The following is a 24,183-nucleotide window of genomic DNA, read 5'->3' as shown; positions in this document are numbered from 1 at the left end:
TAATTCATCCCTTGGAGCTGGGTGTGGTGTTGCCCCAAACAAAACTAAAAAGACCAAACAGATTTTCTTAGCATGGAGGAAAGGGGAGGGCCTGTTTTATAGGCCACAGCTTTAAGATGGGTATGTCATTTGATCTGCTCTTTTTAGTCCTAGAAATTTATCAGGAAGCTAATCATGGTGCAACGCAAAGGTTTAGCTCCAAGGATGGTTATTGCAGTGATTTGTAAAGTAGTAAAACGTTGAAAATATTTAAGTGTTTAATAATAAGGGATTATTTATATAAGCAATGCTCTTCCACACAGTGGAATAGTATTAGGCCATGAAACATAGAAGATGATTTCCTGATATGGAAAACATCTACGATGTAAAATTAAGTGAAAAAAGCAGGTTACAAACCCTCTATTTAACTTGAGTCCAAATTTGTAGACTATTGCTATATCGCCAAAATATGTCTTTCTTTTTAATTAATTTTCATTTTCATTTTAGATTTGGGAATACATTTACAGGTTGTTGCAAGGGTATATTGTGTGGTACCGAGGTTTGGGCTTCTATTGATTCCGTCACCCAAATAGTAAACATAATACCCAATAGGAAGCTTTTCACTCCTTGCCCCGCTTCCTCCTTGCCCTCTCAAAGTCCCCTGTGTCTGTCGTTCCCATCTTTATGTCTGTGTGAACCCAAGATTTAACTCCCACTTATAAATGAGAACATGTGGTATTTGGTTTTCTATTTTTGCGTTAGTCCGTTTAGGATAACGGGCTCCAGCTGCATCCATGTTGCTGCAAAGGACATAATTTAGTTTTCTTTTATGGCTGAGAGTGTATGCACTTTACATGGGACACAGTGTCCATTGTCAGCACCCTCAGTGCCTTTAGAAGAAGTGTGTTACCTTTTCTTTCGGTACACAGTAGAACTGGGTTTGGCCTCCAGCTCACTTATGGCAGATGCTGTGGATACTGTTGGTTGCCAGCCCGTATCCATTCCCTTCTATGGTATAAAGAAAGAGAGATAGGAAGAAAGGAATAGAAGGAAGAAAGAAGGAATGTAGAAAGAAAGGTGAGGGAGGAAGGGAAGGAAGAAAGGAAGGAAGGAAGTGAAAGGAGAGAGAAAATCAGCTTGTTTGTAGCAGCAACATGCCAGCCCCTAGTGTTTCTTTACCTTGATTTTACTCTTTGTATTGTTGAAATAGTCCATGATGAACCTGTTACGTTTTATCCTAACTCTTCAATCTGAAGAATTTCAAATCTATGGAAAAATGCAGTTGTAAGGCTAAATACCAATGTTTAGCCTTTATAGCCATATTTGCTTTGTATCTTTTTAAACATATACATAGGTGTGTGTGTGTGTGTGTGTATGTGTGTGTGTGTGTGTTTATGTGTGTGTGTGTGTGTAACTGTGGATTCATTAAAGGCTTCATGACGCTTTGCCTCTAAATTTTCAACAAATGTTTGTTAAGAAAGAGGATATTCTTCTATATAAACGTAATATAATCATCACACTCATGAAATTTAATATTTATACAATATTTTTTTTTTTTTTTCTGAGTGGAGTCTCTCTGTGATGCCCAGGCTGAAGTGCAGTGGCACAATCTTGGCTCACTGCAACCTCTGCCTCCTGGGTTCAAGCGATTCTCCTGCCTCAGCCTCCCAAGCAGCTGGGATTATAGGCGTCTGCCACCATACTGCTGATTTTTATATTTTTAGTAGAGCTGGGGTTCACCATATTGGCCAGGCTGGTCTCGAACTCCTGATTTCAAGTGATCCACGCACCTCGGCCTCCCAAAGTGCTGGGATGACAGGCATGAACCATCGTGCCCAGCCAGTATTATTTTCTAATATACAGTCCATATTCAGATTTTTCCACCTGCTCCATGTCTTAGGCAGTTTGGGCTACTGTGACAGAATATAATAGACTGGGTGGCTTAAATAACAAATATTTATTTCTCATAGCCCTGGAAGCTGGGAAGTCTGAAATCAAGGCCCTAGAATATTCAGTGTCTGGTGAGAGAGTGCATCCTTGTTCATAGATGGCCATCTTGTTGGCTGCAACCTCACATAGCAGAAGGAGAGCTAGAGTGCTCTCCTTCAAGCCTCTTTTTTAAGGCTCTAATCCCACCACGAGAGCACCACCCTCATGATCTAATCACCTTCCAAAGATTGGACGTCCTCATATCATTGCACTGGGGGCTAGGATTTCAACATATGAAATTTGGGGGAACACAGACCTTGTGTCTGTAACACCCCAGTAATGTCCTCTGTGGCTGCTGCTGTTGTTCCAGGATCCAGCTGAGACTATGCAGTGCCTTTAGCTGTCTTATGCCGTCAGTGCCCTTTCATCACTTTTGCCCAGTTATTTGTTTACATGACACTGACACTATACACCAGTTATTTTGCTAAACACCCTTGAATTAGGATTTGTATAATTGTTTCCCCATAACTAGATTCAGGCTAAACACTTCTGGCATTATAGCACAAACTTTTTTGTACTTTAAAAACTTTTGAGAAACGTAGATTTTAATTGTTGCATTCCATTTCAATAAGTGTTTCTAACATAATTTAATCATCATTCCCTCGTATTGTGGGATCTTTAAATTGTTTCAGAATTTAATCTATTATGAAAACAGTTGGGTGAACAGCTTTGTGTGAAACATTTTTGTTTCTGGATTTCACGTTATATCCCTATTTATGTTTTCCTATTGAGTTAGCATATAACTTTAAGAAATAATTATCGGAAGTCCCCCTACTTGGCATCCTACATGGTTTCCATTTTTCCAAAAAATGGACTCATTCTTTCTCTGAAAAATACTCATTTTTCCATTTCTGACCCCAAAGAGGTGAGAATACCAGATTCTTTCCTCACTATGACTATGTAAACTCCTCTCTCTGTCAGCATCTGTATATTTTGATCACCCACGTCTTCAGAGAGACACTTTTCTACCTTCTGTTTCTGTCTTCCACTCAGGACCCTAAATTATACAGGTAGAAAGAGAAATGCCAATATTTTCAAATATTAAGCATGGCTTGTTGGAGGCTATGTGTGACTGTGGTCCCAGCATGGTGAACTGTAAGGAGTCATCAAAGGAACAGTCTCCGGGAAAGATGCCTACAACACTGATATTTTGAAATATCAGAATTTAATGTCGTTTTCTTCTTGAGGAGCGCTAACCAACAGAACATGCTGAGATTGTCAAAATATCCTGTATCTGTGCTGTTCAATATGCAACTAGCCACATGAAAGTATTGAACACTTGGAAGGTGGTCAGCATAACAAAGAAAGTACATCTTTAATTTAATTTCATTTGGTGTAAATGTAAGTGCCACCTTACCTAGTGGCTTCTGTATTGGATAAAAATTTTGTTAGCATTTGTTGTTGTTTGTTTCTGATCTTCCCTTTATCTCTTACTTTTCAGGGACGTTCTAGTTTTGTTGGAGTTCAGGGAGAAACTGGAAATGTTGGCCCTCAGGTAGGTGTAGCAGCTGGAGGGATGTATTTCCCCCGCCTTTGTGGAAGAGGAAGGATATCTTGAGGCATAGATATCCTAAATACCCTGGTGTAGGCTGGGGTGAAAATTGGTTTGTTTCCTTCTCTAAGGTCTCTGCTTTCTGTTTTTCTTAGGGAACAAGAGGAAGGCGGGGTCCAGCAGGGTTAAAGGTCAGTGCTTTCTGGAGAGTTGCTCTTCTTTACACACATGTGACTACTGTATTTATTAGTGACACATAATATCTGCACATATTTATGGAGTACATGTGATATTTTGATATATACATAGAACATGGAATGGTCACACCAGCGTATTTAGGATATCTATGCTTCAAACATTTCTTATTTCTTTATGTTGGGAACATTTCAAATATTATCTTCTAGCTATTTTGAAATGTATAATATATTGTTAAGTATAGTCACCCTCCCATACTATCAAACACTGGAACTTATTCCTTCTATGTGACTGTTTGTTTTACACGTTAATGAACCTCTTTTCATTCTCCCTACCTCCAACTCCCTTCTCAGCCTTTGATTAATATCATTCTCCTCTCTACCTCCATGAGATCAACTTTTTTAGCTCCCACATGTGAGAAAGAACTTGTGATGTTTGTCTTTTGGTGCCTGACTTATTCCACTTAACATAATGACTTTCTGTCCCATCCATGTTGCTGCAAATAACAGGATTTCATTCTCTTTTGTGGCTGAATAGTATTTCACTGTGTGTGTGCATTGCATTTTCTTTTCTTTTTTTTTTTTTGAGATGGAGTTTTGCTCTTGTTGCCCAGGCTGGAGTGCAATGGCGCGATCTCGGCTCATGGCAACCTCCACCTCCTGGATTCAGGCAATTCTCCTGCCTCAGCCTCCCGAGTAGCTGGGATTACAGGCACGTGCCACCATGCCCAGCTAATTTTTTTGTATTTTTAGTAGAGACAGGGTTTCACCATGTTGACCAGGATGGCCTTGATCTCTTGACCTTGTGATCCACCCACCTCGGCCTCCCAAAGTGCTGGGATTACAGGCTTGAGCCACTGCGCCCGGTCTGCATTGCATTTTCTTTATCTGTTCATATGTTGATGGAAACTTTGGTTGATTCCACATGTTTGCTATTGTGAATCGTGCTGCAACGAGCAAGGGGGTGCAGGTAACCCTCTGATACACTGACATTCTTTTTTGGGTAAATGCCCATTAGTGGAGTTTGTGGATCATATGGTAGTTCTATTTTTAACTTTTTGGGAAATCTCTATACTGTTTTCCACAATGACTGTATGAACTTATATTCTTACCAAAAATATGTAACCCTTTTCTCTGCATCTTTGCTAACATTTGTTGCTTTTTGTATTTTTGATAAGAACTGTTCTAACTGGGTAAGATAATATCTCATTGTGGTTTTCATCATTAGTGATGTTGAACATTTTTTCATATACCTACTGGCCATTTGTATGTCTTTTGAGAGATGTCAATTCAGATCTTTTGCCCACTTTTTAATGGGATTGCTTTTTTGCAATTGAGTGTTTGTTCCTTGTGTATGCTAGATATCAGTCCCTTGTTGGGTGAGTAGTGTGCATGTATTTCCTCCCATTCAACAGGTTTTCTCTTCACTCTGCTCATCTTTTTTTTTCTGTTCAGAAGCTTTTTAGTTCAGTATAGTCCCATTTGTCTAACTTTTATGACTGCTTTAAATTGTTCTCTCTGATGTCAAGGAGAGTGCTGGCTGGACTGTCTGAGGTTGCATGAGGTTCATTGAAAGTTTCCATGAAGATTTTTTTTTCATGAAAAAGTGAAAGTTTATATGGTTATCTGACTCCTCCCCACCCTACTATAATGTTTCATTTAGATTGAAAAGAAGCTAATATCCTAATATATCAGAGTAGAGCTTTCATTTCTATTATTCATTTTATTTTTATCTATTTCTGTTTCATTGCTCTATATGCCTTTTTTTATAACAGTATCATGCTGTTTGGGTGACTATGGCCTTATAGTATAGTTGATTTTTAAAATAAGAGATATAATTACAAATATTTGCAGGCTTCAGAATGAACTAGGTTTATCTACCATGTCATTGATTTGCTAGTTGACTCAACATTGGAGCACTGGTCATATAGGCCCATTTATGTTCTGAGGCTGTAACTTGCTAAAAACCAGTCAGTCCTACCAGAAGAATATAGTTTATAGAGATGCTGAACTCCAACTTACAGCATTCCTTGGACTTTGGGAAAATATGGCTCAGTATTATCTATAAAATTAGATATGTTCTCTTTTGCAAGATGTATAATAAAGTGAAATTCTAAATAAAATTTTATTTGTGGAAAAGGTTATATTTATGGCAAACAAATTGATGCATACATTTTTTGTCAGTAAGGCAAGACTTTTAATTTGTTGTTTTTGATAAAATTAAGAATATTATTAATTTTTTAAAAGGTGCGTAAACCCACCAGCCTTCTGCAAGTGTTTTCATGTTTTCCGTTGTCTTTATAAAAAATAAAGGATTATTATAATGTACATAACATTTTGTATTCTGCTTTTTCCTATTTCCAAATCTCCCTGTTATCATTTTAGAACATTATATTTTACTCTATTGAAGTACCGTGATGTACTAATCTATCCTTATGTTGAGCATTTAGGTAATTTCTGTTTTGTTGGATATCATAGTAATGGAGGTGAAGAACATCAGTGATGTGTATTACAGATTTTTTTGTTTTGTTTTTGCTTTTGCTCTGCTGAAATTATTTTCTTAATTTAAATGTATAAGCATAGTTATAATAGAGTCTGAACTTAGCTATATATAGCCACATTGTTTATAAATGTTGCACTATGAATGTCACTAATGTGATAATATGCAAATTAGACAACATTTCATAACCTGGTTCAAAATTTCTAGCTGTATTCCTTTTAAAATTTGGTTCATGTTTATAAATCTAGAAATCAACTCTTAAAGAGCAGAATAACATAACAGGAATGATTAATAGAAGTACTGAATAGTTTCAAAAACTATTGAAGCACAAGTAATTGATCCACACATTGATTAAATTCTGACTTTGAAGTTTTTGCTCTTTGCATATCTATGAATAATTAATGATCTAGTCAACATGTGAGTAATGTGAAAAAGAAGGCAGAATAATTTACAAAGTGGGTGTTATCCTCAATCTTGGAAAACATATCTTCTCTGTATAAATGAAAATAATTTGTGGGATAAATTAAATCAGGTATAGAATGAATCATTTTAATAACTCGCCCTTTGCCTAGAGACCTAGCTTCTTGCCATAAAGATCTGTAGGGTTTCAAAGCCAGTTTTCTGTTACTTTCCCGTGCACTTTGTGTGCCTTTGTCTCGGAGTGTCATGTTTGTTGCTGTGTTCAATATTCTGAGCTTCCTTGTATGGAATAAAAGACCTTAACAAAGGCTGTAAGAATCTGGTCTTGTATTTTCCCAAGATAAGTGTAAATATCCACATTTCGTCTTCAACTTCATCCCTTAAGAGGATTGATCACAACTTGTCAAATCCTGTTTGAGCCTTTCTCCTGTGGTTTCAAGTGATATATTGCAGGAAAAGCTGCTTTCAATAAGAACACTGAAGATGGCTGGCGAACTCACTATAAGTCCTATTCATTTTGACAGGGTGTGCCTGGAGAATCCGGCGAACAGGGTTACCAAGGAGAGCTTGGGTATTCAGGCGCACAGGTTGTATCTGGGAACTTGGTTTTAGTGCTGAAGGATATTTGTTTGAAATTTCAACTTCTTTGTTTGATAAGAATTTAATATAAATCAGAATGGCTTTGGATGCCTCCTTTCCAGGGCCTCCCAAAGCAGATAGTATAACCCCCTTTCTGAAAAGATTAAACTGCAATAGCTAATATTTATTGACCTCTATGTTCTAGACACTGCCTAAAGCAGTTGTATTAACTAATTTAATTCTTCAATGGGAGGGGGGTTATTATTCTCATTTTACGGGAGAGAAATGAAGAGGGAAGGGAGAAGTTAGGTAAATTGGCAAAAGTCACACAACTAATAAATGTTAAGGCTGGGATTGAAACTCAGGTAGTATAGTTACAAAACCAATGTGCTTGATTACTGCTGCTGAAGCCGTGTATTCAAATATTATTTAATTTTTAAAAATTGTATTAATATCTTGGTATAGTGGTGTACACCTCTAGCCCCAGCTACTTGGGAGGCTGAGGCAGGAGGATCACTGTGAGCTCAGGAGTTCGAGGGTGCAGTGAACTATGATGGTGGCAAGACACTCCAGCCTGGGCAAAAGAGTGAGACCCCATCATTCACTTTGGTAGGAAAAATCAGTAAAGTGTTTATTAAGTATCTATTATGTACAGGGCACTCTGCTAATAGACCTGGGACATTGATACCATTAAGGCAAGGGTCCTATCCTCAAGTTCACCCACTGGGGTTTTGTTAGGTTCTTACCTGATAACTGGAAATTTAAACTTTCAACTAGTTCTTTCAGCATCATCTAAGCATAACCCAAATCTGTCATTCTATAAGCCCTTCTGGAACACATTATATGTATTTCTTTTAATAGCCAAATTGTTTTTAAGTGTATGCACATGGAAAAACTTTGAAACAATAAATTTTACTAACATCTTAAATCATTCTCCATAATTTAAAATCCTATGAGTGTCAGATGATAATTTCAGAAGATATCTGCTGCTCTTAGACTTGCCAAAGGCACTAAGAAAAAAATGGGTGATCAGTGTGTGGATAGAGATATTTATTTTATGATGAAAAATAGTATCTGAACTGAAGGGGAAGCAACTAAAAGATGTATATTTTTCCCCTTTCTTTTTGATGTCTAGCTCAGGACCACCCCCCCACCCCCCACCTCACTGCCACTGTTATGTCCCTGCTTTCCTGTCTGTACTCACTTCATTACACAGCTGGGTGGAAGGGAAGCAAGTCATGCTGGGAACCAGGAACAAGATAATCAATAAAACCTCTCCTTAATTCTCACCTTCCCACAGGGATGTGGGCGTGATGGTCTATTTAAATAGATGATCATCAATACCTCACCTAGGAGAGTAGAAGCCATGATCAATCAATACTTCTAATAGGAAAGTGTTTCTCAGAAAAGCTGGAAAATATTAAAGTGTCAAAAATCAGCAAAGTAAAATAGATTGGGGAGAAAATGAGCAAATCCCCAGAAGTTCTAGTCAGTGAGATTAAGCCACTTAAATGCACCCTTAGCTCTTGATCAAATCGAAAACACAATCTCTTGTCCTTAACCCTTGCGTGTATAAGGAGATGGTTCATTTTTCAGTGGAAATCAATAGCCTTGCTGCCCTCTCATCCCCCCTTTAGGATTTAAAATTAGTTGAATAAATTAAAATAAAAAAGTAACATTCTCAAACTTTAGTACTCATCAGATTCACCTGGAGAGACTGCTAAAAATATAGATGCTGAGGACTCACACCCTCTGCTTCAGATGGAGTGAGTTTGAAGTCAGTGTTCTCCGGTGCTTCAAAGTGCAGATGCTCCCTGATTAAAGTTTGATAAATGAGGTAGTGATGGGTTGGGCACCTTAATTTGTGCTCCCACTGGCATCCAAGGTGATTTTGTTACATGGAATATAAATAACTCCTTAAAAATTGATTGGATTTCATCTTTGGATCAGGGGCCAAGAGGAAGGCAAGGACCACCAGGAACTTCTGGACAAAAAGGCTTAGTGGGTGCTCAGGTAGGTTTTTGAAACAGCTACAATGCAGCTACTCATTAACACTGGCTGATTTATACTCTGAGTGTTCCTGGATAAATAACATAAAGCTACACTGTTTGTTCTGGGATATGGGGATATCAGGAATTTCTAGAAAAGCTCATTTGTTGCAGTAGATATTCATCATCTGCTATGTATCTCCTACTCTAGGTAAATTGTGGGAATATAGTGACCAATGAGATATGGGTTTAAACCTCAAGGGTATGTAATACAAGTTCAAATTTAGCTATAGTAGAAGATGAAATAATAGTACCATACAAAACTATAAATAACTAATTTCATCCTCACAAATATATAAGGAAGCATTACTACTATACCAATTTTATAGATAAGGAAACTGAGGCTAAGAGGAATTAAATGACTTGTCATCCAGATAGTAAGTGTCGAATCTTGGGTCTTGCTAGTGCCTGCTCTGTTCTCCAAATAATACCTTGGTGGTTCATAGGAGGCTCAGGTAGATTGAGACTGATGATCAGAATGGCTTCCTAAGGAAGTGAGCATTTGGGATGACTTAGAAACATGAGCACCATGATTAGAGTCAGGAATGAGTCTCCAACAGGAAACTGAAAAGGGCAGCTTGAAGATGGCTAAAGCCATAGCCCTGTCCCTTTTCTGTATTGATCAGGAAAAAAATCTGGCCTCATAACTGATTATATGATTGTCAATCTCAGTTGAAAATATTTTCAATTTGGAGCAGGTGAAAGTCTAGGCTTTTATTTTCTGGATCTCTTAATCAAATAATGTTTTCCCCTGTAGCGTAGAAATGATTCCCTCAATTCTCAGTATGTGGTAGATGTGGCCTCCTGCTCCCCTATCTTAATGCCCCCAACCCACAGTGTAAGTGTTTATATTATGCATTTTGTATGTTGGAGGATAGAATCAATTAAATGTATTAAATATCAAAGGCTAATCTTCCATCTATAAGGTGATTCATGAGCATATTACCAGTTATAAACTATTTCAGTAATAACAAGACAGATAGTTAACTTTGTGGCCCTAGTGCTAATTTTGGCTATGGTCTTGTTGCAGGGGAATCCTGGCACTCCAGGGCCTCCAGGTTCAAAAGGAAAGGATGGACTAAGAGGAATAAAGGTAAATGTCAGAGAACATGCTCTTTCTTGATTGTAGCTTGAGAAAACCCCTTGGGTTTTCTTAAATCTTTACTTATACCATCATTTCCAACATACATTTCTGATATGGTTGGTGATGCTATTGACTGGAGGCAATGCATATAGATGAACACATAGAAAAATAAATCACATGCATAAGTAGACAAAGACGTATCAATAGGTAGATAATACATATGGAGTCACCACAAATATAAATGTGCACATCTGAATTTAGAAAAAACCATGGTAATATAAAATTCTGTAATTGATGTTACATACCTGGTGCTGCTAATTTTCAATACCAAAATCATTACTGTGTTTGCCAGTTATACATATTTAACAAAGCCTAGAGAAAAGTATTAACCTTAGGGTATATGGTATGCTATCAAAACTCGAAAACAGTGACTGTAAAATCGCTAAGGAAAATGACACAAAATTGCATAACCTCATAGAAGAAAATTAATTTTACCTTTTCCCTTTATTATAAAAGGGAGAGCTTGGTGATGCAGGAGAAAGAGGCCCAAGGGGTCAACAAGGACCGAGAGGGCAACCTGTAAGTCCAGTTTCTCTGTTTTGGACTCTTGATTGAATTTATTTGCCATTTGTGCTTGTTTTATTTAAAATTCTAATATTCTTTTTTTAAATGTATGAAACCACTTTTATTCAGTTCAGAATATATCAGGCAAATCAGGGAGATGTTGTCTAAAAAAATATCTCAGTATGCACCAAGCCAAATTTTGATGGAGTCGTCTACCACGGCATTAAAGTATCTTATCCATCTTTTAGATTCCAGTGAGAAATCATGAAAAAAAAGGCTTGATTAACAAAAATGGCATCAACTTGATGTAATAAATTGAAATGACTTTAATATCATTGCTGTGAACACAAAATTCTAATATTCTTAAGCTAAACTCATGGTTACAAATATGGCATGACCACTAGCACTCTTAAGAATCTGAGTAGTCAAAGTTTCTCAAACTTCTTGTATAAAGTAAGAATCCAAAGATGTCTTGGAATTTATTTTGCCTTCTCACATGTTGAAGAGCAAAGTGCCAATGTCCCTCATCTGTTTGACAATGATATCTTATAAGCATTTGAAGTCTTTCAGGAATAGAGAGCTGTTCAGTGAAACATTTTTTTTTTTTACAGGGCAACAAATAAGACAGCCAGATCAGCAAACTTTTAAGAGTATGGGTTTGATTATTTAGAGGGTAGAAGTAATCTTTGGAGACCAAAGTATATAAAATACTTACTTCTACAAGACAACACTTTCAAATACAGGACTATGCATTTTTACCTTAGTTACCACCCTGAACAGGAGAGCAAGTTAGCTATTTTGTGACCATTTTCAAGAGACCTCTCCAAAAATACAGAGTTTGGGTCCCGAGGTTGCAGATGCTGAAGGTTCTGCACATCCTTCAGCAAGGAGAAGATGGAGCAACAGCAAATGAACTTCATTCTCACCCCTCAGCCCCTGGAAAGAACTCATTTTTGGCAATCTTCTTTGTCTTATTTTTTTTCTTTTCTAGTCTTTCAGACTTTCCAATTTAGACCCTAGGAATCTTTTGTTGTCTTCAAGTGTTTAATTTTTCCTCTCAATCTATCTACCTGGTTTTGGGGAACCCTTTGTCCATTCAGAAAAATAACACCTATAGGATTTTGAATTTACTCTTTATTACAGGAAGCTCATTGTCTGTCTATACACATGCTAAGCTCCCTGGGAGTGTCATCATTTTTTGATTATTATGATCACCACCACTGCTACCTCCACCATCATTATCTTCAGCAGTAACATCACAACTACCAGCATCATCATCACCATCACCATCACCATCAATACCATCATTACCATCATCACAATCACCATTACCACCACTACCTCTACTGCCATCATTATCACCATTATCACCATTGCTATTACCACCATCACTACCACCACCACTACCTTCATTATTATCACTATCACTATCACCATAAACATCATCACCACTATTACCACTATCACTATCACCATTATCCCCATTATTACCACCACCATCATCACTACCACCACCACCATATTATCACCATCATGCCACCACCATCATCACTATCATCACCATCATCAGCACCACCATATTATCACCATCATCAGCACCACCATACTATCACCATCATTACCATTGCCACCACCATCCTCAGTACCATCACCATCACTATCATCTGTCACCGTTGCTATCACTATCACTACCATCATCACCACCTCCTTCACTATTACCATCAGCACCACTACCATTTCTAACCCTCTGCCAACACCATCACTACCACTGCCACCGCCAGCAGCAGACTAATTACCATTTATCAAGTACTGTCTTGTGCCTGACATTGTGCTAAGCACTTTTCATACACAATCTCACTAAATCTTCCCAGTGAGTATACAGTGTAGATGATAGTATTATCCCTATTTTGCAGATTAGGAAACTGAAGTTCATAGAGGCTGTGCAACTTCCCCAGGGTCACTCATACAACTAATGTTGGAACTGGAATAAAAATTCAGGTCTATCTGGGTTTATAGTCTGTACACTTAGCCACTAAACTATATTGCCTCTATTCCAATCTTTTTCTCCAAAGTCTATGATTTTGTCTGATGATTCACCAGTTCTAGAGCTTCTATTTTTACTTTATCTCACAAGGAAAGCAAATTTAGCCCAAGGGAAACTTTGCACGGGTGTGTATGACTTTCCTACAACCAAGGTATCATCTTGCTGATGTACAGATTGGGGCTTAAAAAACCTAAAAACTTCTTTCTATTGTGATCTTTCAAAGCTTTAAACCTGTATCTCTTCCAAATCTGGAGTGTTTGTCCTATGAAGTTAGTCTCCCCATCTCCATCAAGCTCATTTGCTGTCCCCGCATTGTTGATTTATCCAAGGGTTCATATACTATTATCAACAAGTGTTGATCTGCATGACTCTACAGTTCATCTTGTATGTCATCTTCTTAGGGTCTTCCTGGTTCTGATGGATTTGGACATCCAGGGAGAAAAGGAAAAAAGGTAAGGGCAACCTTACAGGGTATTCTGAACTAAGGACTATAGTTTTTATTTTATTTTTTAAAATAAGTATTATTTTCCAAGTTGTATGCCAGGAGCAGTTTCTACATATTTACAAAATGTTTTCGCTGCCAGAGTTCCCTACCTAAAAAGTAAAAATTGATTTTGTCACCCCCCCACTTATTTAAAAGTCAAACTCCTTACTTCATCTTCCACATATATGTCAGCTATTCCCACCGCAGCTCTGGGAGTGCCAGAGCTTCCACATATATGTGGAAAGGTAATGTCTGGAGATGTTTTGGTTCTTACAACTCAAGGAGAGGGTGCTGGCCTCTACTGGGTGGAGATGCTGTTTGACATCTTACAGTGCACAAGACAGCCCCTCCCAATAAAGAACCATCGGGTCCAAAATTATCAGTAGTGCCGAGGCTGAAAACCTGATGACACTTGAGCCTTCACTCCTCAACCCTCCCCTCTCTACTACATCTCCTTTAGTTGAGGTAAACCCTATGTTGCTAAATCCAATGGTTACTTCTCTGCCCTCATTACGTTCCATCTCTCAGCAGCATTTGACAGATTGATCATGGGATTATTTCTGATTTCTTTCCCCTCATTCAACTTCCAGCACATTCTATTTTCCTGGTTTTCACTGGCTTCTCTTTCTCATCTTCTTTGCTAGATCTTCTGGATGTGATTGACCTTCAAGTACTGGAAGACTCAAAGCTCTGTTCTCATATCTTCTTCCCTCTTTGCTCATCTCTCAGGTGACATTTCTTGGGGGAAATCCAGTTCCATGGCATCAATAACCATCTATCCTGTCATCTCCACTTTATTTCTCCAGCTTGGACCAATATCCTAAACTCTAAATATATTTGCATTTGTCATCTAACAGGCATCTTAAAATTGGCTTGTCCCCAAACAACTTTCTTCTTGTTTTTTGTTTGTTTGTTAACCTTGTATTACAGACAAATTCAATGAATAAAAGTGGAGACTAGTATACTGACACTCCACTGTCTCACCCCATGTGTCCATCACCTAACCCAAACAATGAAAAACCCCTGGTGAATTTTGTTTTGTTTTATTTATACTCCCACTCACTTATCCTCCCAGCATGCTGATTTCATCCTGTCTCATCAAACCTCCAAGATCTGCAGACGAACATGCTTCGTATTTCATTAAGAAAGTGGAAGCGAGGAGAGAACTTCTATATATGTCCACCTACTGTAGGTCATGTGATATATAAGATTCACTTCAAGATAATCATATATTCCATGCACAGATATTTTGGGTTGCATCTTTAAAAGATTATTTAAAAATGTAACCAAAATACCACTCTTACACCAAAGAAGAATAATAATCCTTTATATATATATGTAATTGTACTTTAGGTTTTGGGGTACATGTGCAGATCATGCAAGATTGTTGCATAGGTACATACATGGGAATGCAGTTTGCTGCCTCCATCTCCCTGTCACCTATATATGGCATTTCTCCCCATGTTATCCCTCCTCAACCTCCCCATCCCCCACTGTCCTCCCCCTAGCACCCCCAACAGACCCCAGTGTGTGATGCTCCCCTCCCTGTGTCCATATGTTATTATTGTTCAACACCCACCTATGAGTGAGAACATGCTTTAATATTATTAAATATCCAGTCAGCCAAAACTGGTTCCTTTAACGACCTGCCCCTCCTCCAACCTTTCCTATCTCTTAGACTGGAAATTTCAACCATCTAGTTGCTCAAGACAGACACTTGCAGCTGTCATTGATAAATCTTTTTTTCTCACTCCCACATTTGATTCATTAACAAATAGTGTTAAGTCTATCATCAAAGTACATCCGACGTTTTATCATTTCTCACAACTGTACTGCCGCCCTCTGGACCAAGCCAACGTAATTTTCCATCTGTGTTTCTGCAATAGCCACTGGTCTCTCTGCTTCCACCCTTGCCTCATATAGTTAGTTCCATGCAGCAGCTAGAGACGTCTTTAAAAACATAGTCAGATCAAGTCTTTTTCTTACTCAAAGTCCCGCTGTCATTCTCAATGTCTCTCAGAATAAAACCCACTGTTAACGTGGCCTACAAGAATTTACACAATGTGGTGTCTGTGAACACTTTGACTTCACCTTCTCCTGCCTGCCCCCCTCCACTCTGCTTCAGTGTTCCTCAAACATGGCGGCACATACTCCTCCTCTAACTTCATACTCTTCCCTCCACCTGGAATGCTCTTCTCCCATAAGTCTGCTTGTTTTCTCAATTCATGCTGGTCTTTGCCCAAATGCTGCCTTTACAAAAAGGCTTTGCCTGACCACCTATGTAAAATAGGTGGCCTCCTCATCCCTTGATACATGTAATCCTGTATTCTTTTCTTTTTTTTCATTATGGAGTTTCACTCTTGTTACCCAGGCTGGAGTGCAATGGCGCGATCTCGGCTCACCACAACCTCCGCCTCCTGTGTTCAGGCAATTCTCCTGCCTCAGCCTCCTGAGTAGCTGGGATTACAGGCATGCACCACCATGCCCAGCTAATTTTTTGTATTTTTAGTAGAGACAGGGTTTCACCATGTTGACCAGGATGGTCTCGATCTCTTGACCTCGTGATCCACCCGCCTCAGCCTCCCAAAGTGCTGGGATTACAGGCGTGAGCATCATCCTTTATTCTTAATCCCCTTCCTGGAATAACATTATCTCTTTCTCACATGTATTTCTTTGTTCATTTTCTTCCCCACTAGCATATAAGTTCCATAAGAGCAAGATCTTTGTTCTGTTCACTGCTGAATTTCCTGTGCCTAGAGAAGTAGTTGGAAGATAGTAGATTCGAATAAATATTTGTTGAATGAATGATTGCTTTGTAGTGTGCCTTTGGTTCTGACGATGAGCACCTGCTTCCCAACACTCAATGTGGTGCCCTCTCCCTTGGTTTCTGTTGGATTAAACCTCAGGTTATTTAAACTGAGAGATAAAAATGCCTTAAGGAAGAAGTTTCATTACACAATATACTAAGGAGGGGGAGAATTTGTAAGTGATTTACAAGTTGTTTCATGTTGAATTCGAGAAATGAAATATGGCCACTTGAGAGTAGCTCAAGATAACAACTGTTGCTATAGTTGTTTTTCCTGGCTCTTGTTTTGAGTCTATTTCCACAAAATTATAGTGTCTTCTTTTTCCCCAAGGTATGTCAAGGAAATTTCTTAATCCTGAACAAGACCTCCTCTCATTTCTGACACTAGGGTGAACCTGGATTCCCTGGCTATCCTGGTGCACAAGTAAGAAGATATATTTCTGGGCCTGGCAACTGGTAGGCAGCGTGTGTCATTTGTTTATGCTTATATTTCTTTACACTCAAAGTTCTGCTTTTGATTCTATTAAGGGAGAAGATGGTGACCCGGGCCGTCCAGGAGAGAAGGGGGTGAAGGGAGTAAGAGGGAAGAGGGTAAGAATCAGATAAACTTCCCAGGAGCTATAGAAGCCCACATCATGACAGAAGCACATTTCCACTGGGTTAGGACTTCTTAGCAGGAAGCCCATTCCTCCTCAGTCAACGCTCATTCCACACCCTCCTTTGGCTATCCCACTCCCCACTTAATCCCACTGTCATTTATCTTCTGAATACAAATACAGTTTAGCAAGCCATAACAACAGAAAATCCAAGTTGGGAGTTTCGGTTTTACAATAGCAACCTTCTAAAGCCAAGTTTGGGAGCAACTCTGTCTTTGGTAAGTCTAGACATCATCTGGAAGGATATCGTTTTAGCTGTACAGCAAATATTGCTATTTCTTTAGGATTCTTCCAAGCCTTAACTTTCTCCTGCTGTTTTTGGAAAAGATTCTTGAGAATATTGTTACCGTCTTGGTGGACTTTGAGTCCACTGCACTTTACAAAGTCTTCGATTAAAAATCAATTCCTTTAGGTTCTGAACAGTCAGCCTTGAAGAGCCACAATCCCTGGCAGCTTTTTTTGAAAAGAGTAAGCTTGTGGATATCTAACATCCTGGTGATGTTTAGCTGATAGACCAAGGTCTTCTAGAAAATGGACTAGAAGAGAGACCAAGGTCTTCTAGGAAATGGATTAGTGTTTACCGCAGAAAAGAGGAAAGGAAAGTGTTTTCTAGATACTTAAGAATTAGTATTTTCATGCACTGGTAAGAATGTAAAGAAATGTTTGATCTGTGCCTAACTTGGCTGGCTGCTGGCAATGGTTGCTCTGGTCAATTAATTTTCATTTCTAGTTTTAAATAAAAAAAGATAAAGGATCCACTGTATTTATATAATGCTGTGTCATTTCAAATATTTGGAAGAAAACCTATGGCCACCACGTGCCTTTTCTGAAACACTGAGAACCAGAAGGTGGTGGAGAAATTTTTCCTTTTTTCTGATGTCAGACTCTTAATGCAGACATCCTGCATTCTTTTTATTGTATGACCTCAAGACTTAATGGAGTGTATTGAGCCATCTTTTAAGGATCTGTCTAGAAGTGTGTGTTTGTGTGTGTATACACATGTGCATGACTGAGGTTGGGTATATAGTGGGGTGGATTTGGATGGTTCCCATAAAGAGACCACCCTCTCTTTCTATTCTCCATGTCTTATCCCACAGATATTCAGTTTATAAACTAGCTGGTCAATATCAGACTCATTGGCATTAGGAATAATAACATATCAAAGTGGATCTGACAGTTGTAATCAAGGAGGAAGCTTATTCCTCTGGTTTGATCATTTTTTAGGGTAATGCTGGCTTTCCTGGATTTGTTGGAACTCCAGGTGACAGAGGCCCACCAGGACAAATGGTAACATGTACCTTTCTTTTTCTTTTGTTTTCAACTGTTGTATAAAAATGAATAAAGATTTGATAAGAGGAATCTTTAAAGAAGAAATGAACATTTGGGACAAACAGGAGGAATGACATAGAGAATGGGGTAAATTTGTCCTAAAGCATATTAACTTCAAGTCTCTATACAGTGCATTTAGTCAATATATATTTTTACTTGAACATGGGGAAGATGTGGGAGTGGCTGGAGATTTATGAACCTGTCTAAATAAATAAAATGATGCATAAAACTCACTGGAGAGTGAGTTTATCAATGGAAACAAGATGAACAACAACATTTATGCAAAAACCAGAAGAAAAGCCTAAAAAACATAAAATTTATATAATCTTAACTGAACTAACAATGTTGAAAGCCCACAAATATTTTTAAAACTCCCTGGAACATCATTTGATATAAAAGGAAATACTTTGAGGACGCAATCCTGCTCTTTGCCTTGTCCTAGGAGGCTGGACTGTCAATCATGAGGGATCGCACAGTAGGTCAGCCATGGATTGAACCTGTTGGTTTCACTGCAGTTTAGGGTTTACTGGAGAGGTGCAACAAAGTCAGAAAATAAAAAGTCTTATTGCTAGAAGGACCATTCGTGCCATTTTTACAGAAGAGAAAAACAAAGGCTGAAATGAATATAGTGACCTGCCTGAGGTCACAGATTACCACCTTGTAGATTCTGAATAAGAACAATGATCTGTAGACTCCCAAAGAGGTTGGAGCCATGCAGCTCTAATCTGAAGGTTTCCAGGGAAGACTTCTTGTTCGGTATTAGGGCAGAAAAAGGGTAATGCTGGGTGGCCTGAAGAGAAAGCGTAAGGGAGGAACTGATGTCTACTTTAGAACTATTGATGAATGGTCCTGGGATCTTGGATAGCTCTTTTTCTGAATGTGATCCTAAACTATGGTTTCAAAATGACCTGGTCCTCTACGAGTGTTTCCATCGAGATCTTCTGGACTCAGAGATCTTGGATACACCTAGGTACTCGGGCTTTCTCCCTGAATGATTCAGACAGAACTCTAGGGCTGGGAGCGAAGGACAGAAGATAGTCTATGTAGTGCGGTAGGTTTTCTTAGACTCTTTTGACAACTCTGTAGAAGAATGTGTTGGATCTCAAAATCTTGCATTTTAAACTCAAGTTTCTGTTCTTTCCAGGGCATCAAGGGCCCCAAAGGTTTGGTAGATATGACGGTAGGTGAAGATTTTAATTCCAAACTTTCTTCTTCTTCTTTTTTTTTGACAGAGTCTCACTCTGTCACCCAGGCTGGAGTGCAGTGACACCATCTTGGCTCACTGTAACCTCCACCTCCCAGGTTCAAGATCTTCTCCTGCCTCAGCCTCCTAAGTAGCTGGGACTATAGGCATGTGCCACCATGCCTGGCTAATTTTTGTATTTTTTTGTAGAGATGAGGTTTCACCATGTTGGCCAGGCTTGTCTTGAACTCCTGACCTGAAGTAATCCACTTGCCTTGGCCTCCCAAAATGCTGGGGTTATAGGCATGAGCCACTGCAGCCAGCCAAAACTTTAGTCTTTTTAAAACACAAAGCTTTCCACTTTCACAAAATAGAAGTCTGTTACTCCTAAAGATTCTTTAGTTTTTTCCTCTTACAAATTCTGTTAGTACTTTAAGTTTACAGACTACTCTGAAATGTTATCACCAAGTCGAATACAAAAAGTAGAATGATATTTTAAATCCAGCAGAGAATTGGGGTGTCTTTGAGCAACACTAGTTGACATTAAAAAGAAAGAAAAAAAGGACTTTGAGGCTACTACCTTTTGTAATGTGACTTTTTGTAAAGCTCAAAAACTGCTTATAAAGTATTTATAAACCCACACACAGGCTTTTATATAGCACAGGTTTTTGTGTTTCATGGCACAGTTGAAAACAATCTCAAAAGTTATGATAGTGTTTTATCTCCCAAGTACAAAAATACTATTAGGCGGGGGGTGGGGGGTGGGGGGTGGGAGTGTGGAGGCAACTGAGGAGCAGGAAGTGATGAGGTCTTGGATGGAGGGAAGAAGCAGAACAGAGAGGAAGGAATCAAAGGAAAGAAGCAGAAGCAGCTGTTAGGGGTACCTGTCTTGGCAGTCATTCTAATGAAGTGATACAGGAACTGCTATTATAGTATAGAGTGCCAAGAATTGAAAGCATCTACCTGCATTCTCTGCTTAGATTCTTTGATTTCAACTTCCTCAAAACCAGGTTTGATTCCACTGCTTTGTAAGGCAGATTTAAAAAATGGGTATCCCTTATCTGCCTATCTCCAGAAATATGGGCAGTATACTGTATGCACATCTTTTAAATGCTTTAAAGTATCAACTGTATTTGGAAATGTAGAATAGTCTCATGTGCTCTGATAATTTTTGGATTTTCTGTTGTGGATTAAAAAGCTTCATATAGGCACTGATAACATCCATATGACATTCCTAAGTGACAAGCATGAATAGAAATATGCTTCAAGTTAAATACTTTTTACTTTTTCCTATTTTTCCCCATCTTTTTAACAGCCTTGCAAAATTGTTGATTTCACACGCGAAAACTGCCGTAAGTTGTTTCGGAAAGACTCAAAAGGAGCCAGTGGTGTGAGCTGGGGATGGATTATAAGTCACTTGAGGCTTTGGCCGAGGTTTGGGAGATGCCTTATTCATCATGAAAGGCTTTTATAAATTCATGCATTGGGCTCAGTTCCCCGTTAGGTAAGTAATCTTTCCTAATGTGGTCACAGAAATAAAGCGGATTGAGAGCATGCCATCTCAACACTGGAAAGAAGCTCCGCTGATCAATACTGTGCCCCCAGGAGATGTCAAACTGCACAGCTCCGTGTCTACATCCTGCTGCTTCTTATCTCAGAACAGAGGAGCTTTGTTCTTTTTCTCTAACCCTTTTACACAAGAGGGATCAATGGTCACCCTTTGAGAAGAAATCCGTCGTATTTTATTTACAGTTGTGTTTTAAAAATGGAATTACGAACAATCCAGTCTTAAGTAATGTTTTGTCACATCCCCACACTGGAATTTTAGTATGTTCAATGCACTCCACGATATTTGTGTCCTGTGATAGGTACATTTCTCTATTTACCGGCCATGGGGCGAGAATGTTCATTTGGCAATTGCTTCATTTGGAAGTTTGGGTTTTCTCTGCAATCATCCTGCCCTTCTTACCCTAACCCTTCCGTGTTCTCTCTGTTCCCATCCAGTGGCTGTTCAGGGAGATTCTGGAATCCTTTTTCCTAGAAATCATAAAGAATTATGCCACTGGTGTGATTAGGAATTAAGAGTGTCAGAGTTGACAGTGTAAATAAAAAGTGAAAACCCCTTTACATTGAGGGATGCCAGGAAGTCAATAGGAAACAGAAAAGTGGGAAAAATCATTTGCAATATAAGCAAAGGACACAGACAAAGGAACTAACTTCCCTACGGTATCATGTTGAAATATAAAACATTGTTACTGCTCAATCACTTTCATCTACAAACACAGACATTTCATAATGGCCAAACCTGAACGTGTAAACAAACAAACACCACTTTTAAGTGTGTACCTATGCAACTATCTTGCATGTTCTGCACATGTACCCACCCCCAAAATGGGCAAAAGACATGAATGGGAGATTCAGAAAAAAATATATACAAATGTACAATAAACCTATAAAAATGTTCAACTTCGCTGGAAGTCAAAGGATACAAATGCCAGAAAGATCCCTGTTCAGATTGGGAGATGTGTAAGAGTACACATTGCTTGTGGGAGTGTAAGTTGATACAACTTTTCTGAAGAGCAGTTGGCTGGACCATGCATATAAAATCCAAACTTATGGAGATTTTTATAGGACTATAATTGGACAAATGTGGACAGATACATGTATTAGTATGCTCCTCATAAAGGGTCATATATATAGTAGACAATATTGCTCTAAATTCATTGATGAAAAAAAATCATCACATACTAAGTGAATAAAGATTCAGAATAGACTATATCTTAAGCTCTAAGTTTTATAAAATGAAATGAAATAATTATATAATTACATACATAAATACATATATATGATGAATTAAGGGTAATTCTAATATTTTTGTTTTTTTTTAGTATTTTCCTTGAAAATATATTACTTGTATATACACACATATATATTACATATAGTTTATAATTATATATGTAATTTTATATGTGTACATATCATATAAATATATAGAATATAGTTTCAGAGTAGCTCAATGAATTCGTTAGGTTTAAGTTCAGTTGAACATGACCTAAATTTTCAGTAACGGCACAAATGTTATTCTGAAACCATAGGCTGGAACTAGTCAGTTCAGGTTGATATGGAGCCCATGGTGGTCAAGGATCAGTCCCTTTACATTTTCTTCCTTTGCCATTGTGTGTATATAGGGTGTTCTGTTCCCCAAATTACCTTGCGGCCTGAAAATAAATCAAGGGTCAGTCATCATATCTATATTTCAGCTGGCAGGAAAAGGAGAAGAACATTTTTTTCGAAGTTGTACCCATTATCCTTCCTATTCTCTTACCTACAACTTGTAAGATAGTGAAGTTGGGAGATGTTGTCCTCGTTCCAGGCATCCATATGCCCAATCCAGAATTGAGGGTTCCATGACTAGAAAAAAAGGAGAATGGATTTTGGGGAACAAATAGAGGTCTCTGCCACACTCAGCAGGAGTCTGAGTAGGCTATGTTGGAATTTCTCAGAGGAGATTGAAGCACACACATGGAAAAGGTGCCACTGCCTATGTAAGCTAACAATATCTTTTTTTCTCTCCAAAATAATTTCCCTTCCAGCTTGTTCAAGAGGTAAATAATATTTCTTCTTACTCACTTAAATCCTTACCTCTTTAGAGGCATTACAGAACATCTTAAATCTGTGTATTTGTTGTGCCAAGGTATTACCAGATGCCCAGCATTCCCAACCGAAGTGGCCTTTGCCTTAGACATGTCAAGTGATGTCTCCCCATTGGATTTTGAGAGGATGAGAGACATTTTATTATCTTTGCTGATGAAGATGGAAATAAGTGACAGTAACTGCCCAACAGGTGCCCGTGTGGCCATTGTTTCCTACAATACCAAAACCGATTACCTAGTTCGTTTCTCAGACCACAAGGGGAAGGCTGCACTCCTGGAGGCTGTCAGGAACATCCCCCTGGAGCAGTCGTCTGGCCGCAGGAACCTCGGGGCCGCCATGAGATTTATGGCAAGACACGTGTTCAAACGTGTACGCTCGGGTCTTCTCATGAGGAAGGTGGCTGTGTTCTTCCAGACCGGCTGGGCCTATGATACAGCTTCCATCAACACGGCCACACTGGAGCTTGCTGCAGTGGATATCAACCCCGCGGTCATCACCTTCACAGAGCGGCACAACCTCCCAGATAGCCTGCTGGTATGTAGGGGGAACCACAAGTGGGCAGGGGACCTGGGGGTGGTGGCTGGGCTCACACCTGGTTCTTACGTCTCCACCAAGGACCACATGAGGAATGAGAGGTGTTCAGGGGAAGAATTTCCCTGGAATTGATGTGAATGCAAGGAGTGAGGGCTCTCAGGATGGCCCCTATATTGGTGCTACTCCTAGTACCCACAGACTATTCTTGAGCACCTCTTCTGTGCTATGTGCCTCTTAAACATTATCTTACTTAATGAGTCCCACAACCCTGTAATGGAGGTATTATTGTTTATATCCATTCCAGGCATAAGAAAACCAAGGCTTACGGAGGTTCAATAAATCATCAAAGGCCGAATAGCTAGTTAGTGGCAGATACTGTCTTCCTTCAGAACCTTGCTTTACCACCATGCTGAACTGTATCACTGAGGGTCAGAGAATAGTACTTTCTTCCTTTTTAAAAACCTGGACATAACATACATACTCAGGTAACAAAGTGGACAAAGTGCAGTGATTTTAAATGTACAGATGAATTAATTTTTATGTATGTTTAAATCCCTGTGACCGATATGTGGTTCAAGATAAACACATTCAGTGCCCTATACGTTTTCTTCATGTTCTTCATGCAACCATACACTTCCCGTGGT

General features: G+C 38.8%; 1 protein-coding gene across 2 annotated transcripts in view; it reads left to right on the top strand.

The window, feature by feature from the left end:
- The window catches only part of LOC100408489 (collagen alpha-4(VI) chain), a 117,525-nt gene that overhangs the window by 71,769 nt on the left and 21,573 nt on the right, over positions 1-24,183 (top strand). For both annotated transcript variants that reach the window (XM_078354246.1, XM_002759688.7), the window contains 14 exons: positions 3,410-3,463; positions 3,616-3,651; positions 7,099-7,161; positions 9,104-9,166; positions 10,232-10,294; positions 10,802-10,864; positions 13,295-13,345; positions 16,572-16,607; positions 16,712-16,774; positions 18,064-18,126; positions 19,313-19,348; positions 20,667-20,703; positions 22,945-22,956; positions 23,046-23,539. In XM_078354246.1, the coding sequence (XP_078210372.1) occupies positions 3,410-3,463; positions 3,616-3,651; positions 7,099-7,161; positions 9,104-9,166; positions 10,232-10,294; positions 10,802-10,864; positions 13,295-13,345; positions 16,572-16,607; positions 16,712-16,774; positions 18,064-18,126; positions 19,313-19,348; positions 20,667-20,703; positions 22,945-22,956; positions 23,046-23,539 (1,134 nt within the window). The remainder of the gene's footprint in view (positions 1-3,409; positions 3,464-3,615; positions 3,652-7,098; positions 7,162-9,103; positions 9,167-10,231; positions 10,295-10,801; positions 10,865-13,294; positions 13,346-16,571; positions 16,608-16,711; positions 16,775-18,063; positions 18,127-19,312; positions 19,349-20,666; positions 20,704-22,944; positions 22,957-23,045; positions 23,540-24,183) is intronic.

The sequence above is a fragment of the Callithrix jacchus genome, chromosome 17 (assembly GCF_049354715.1).
Source record: "Callithrix jacchus isolate 240 chromosome 17, calJac240_pri, whole genome shotgun sequence".
Lineage (NCBI taxonomy): Eukaryota > Metazoa > Chordata > Mammalia > Primates > Cebidae > Callithrix > Callithrix jacchus.
The sequence above is the reverse complement of the archived record's forward strand: the minus strand, read 5'-3'. Positions and strand labels throughout refer to the sequence as shown.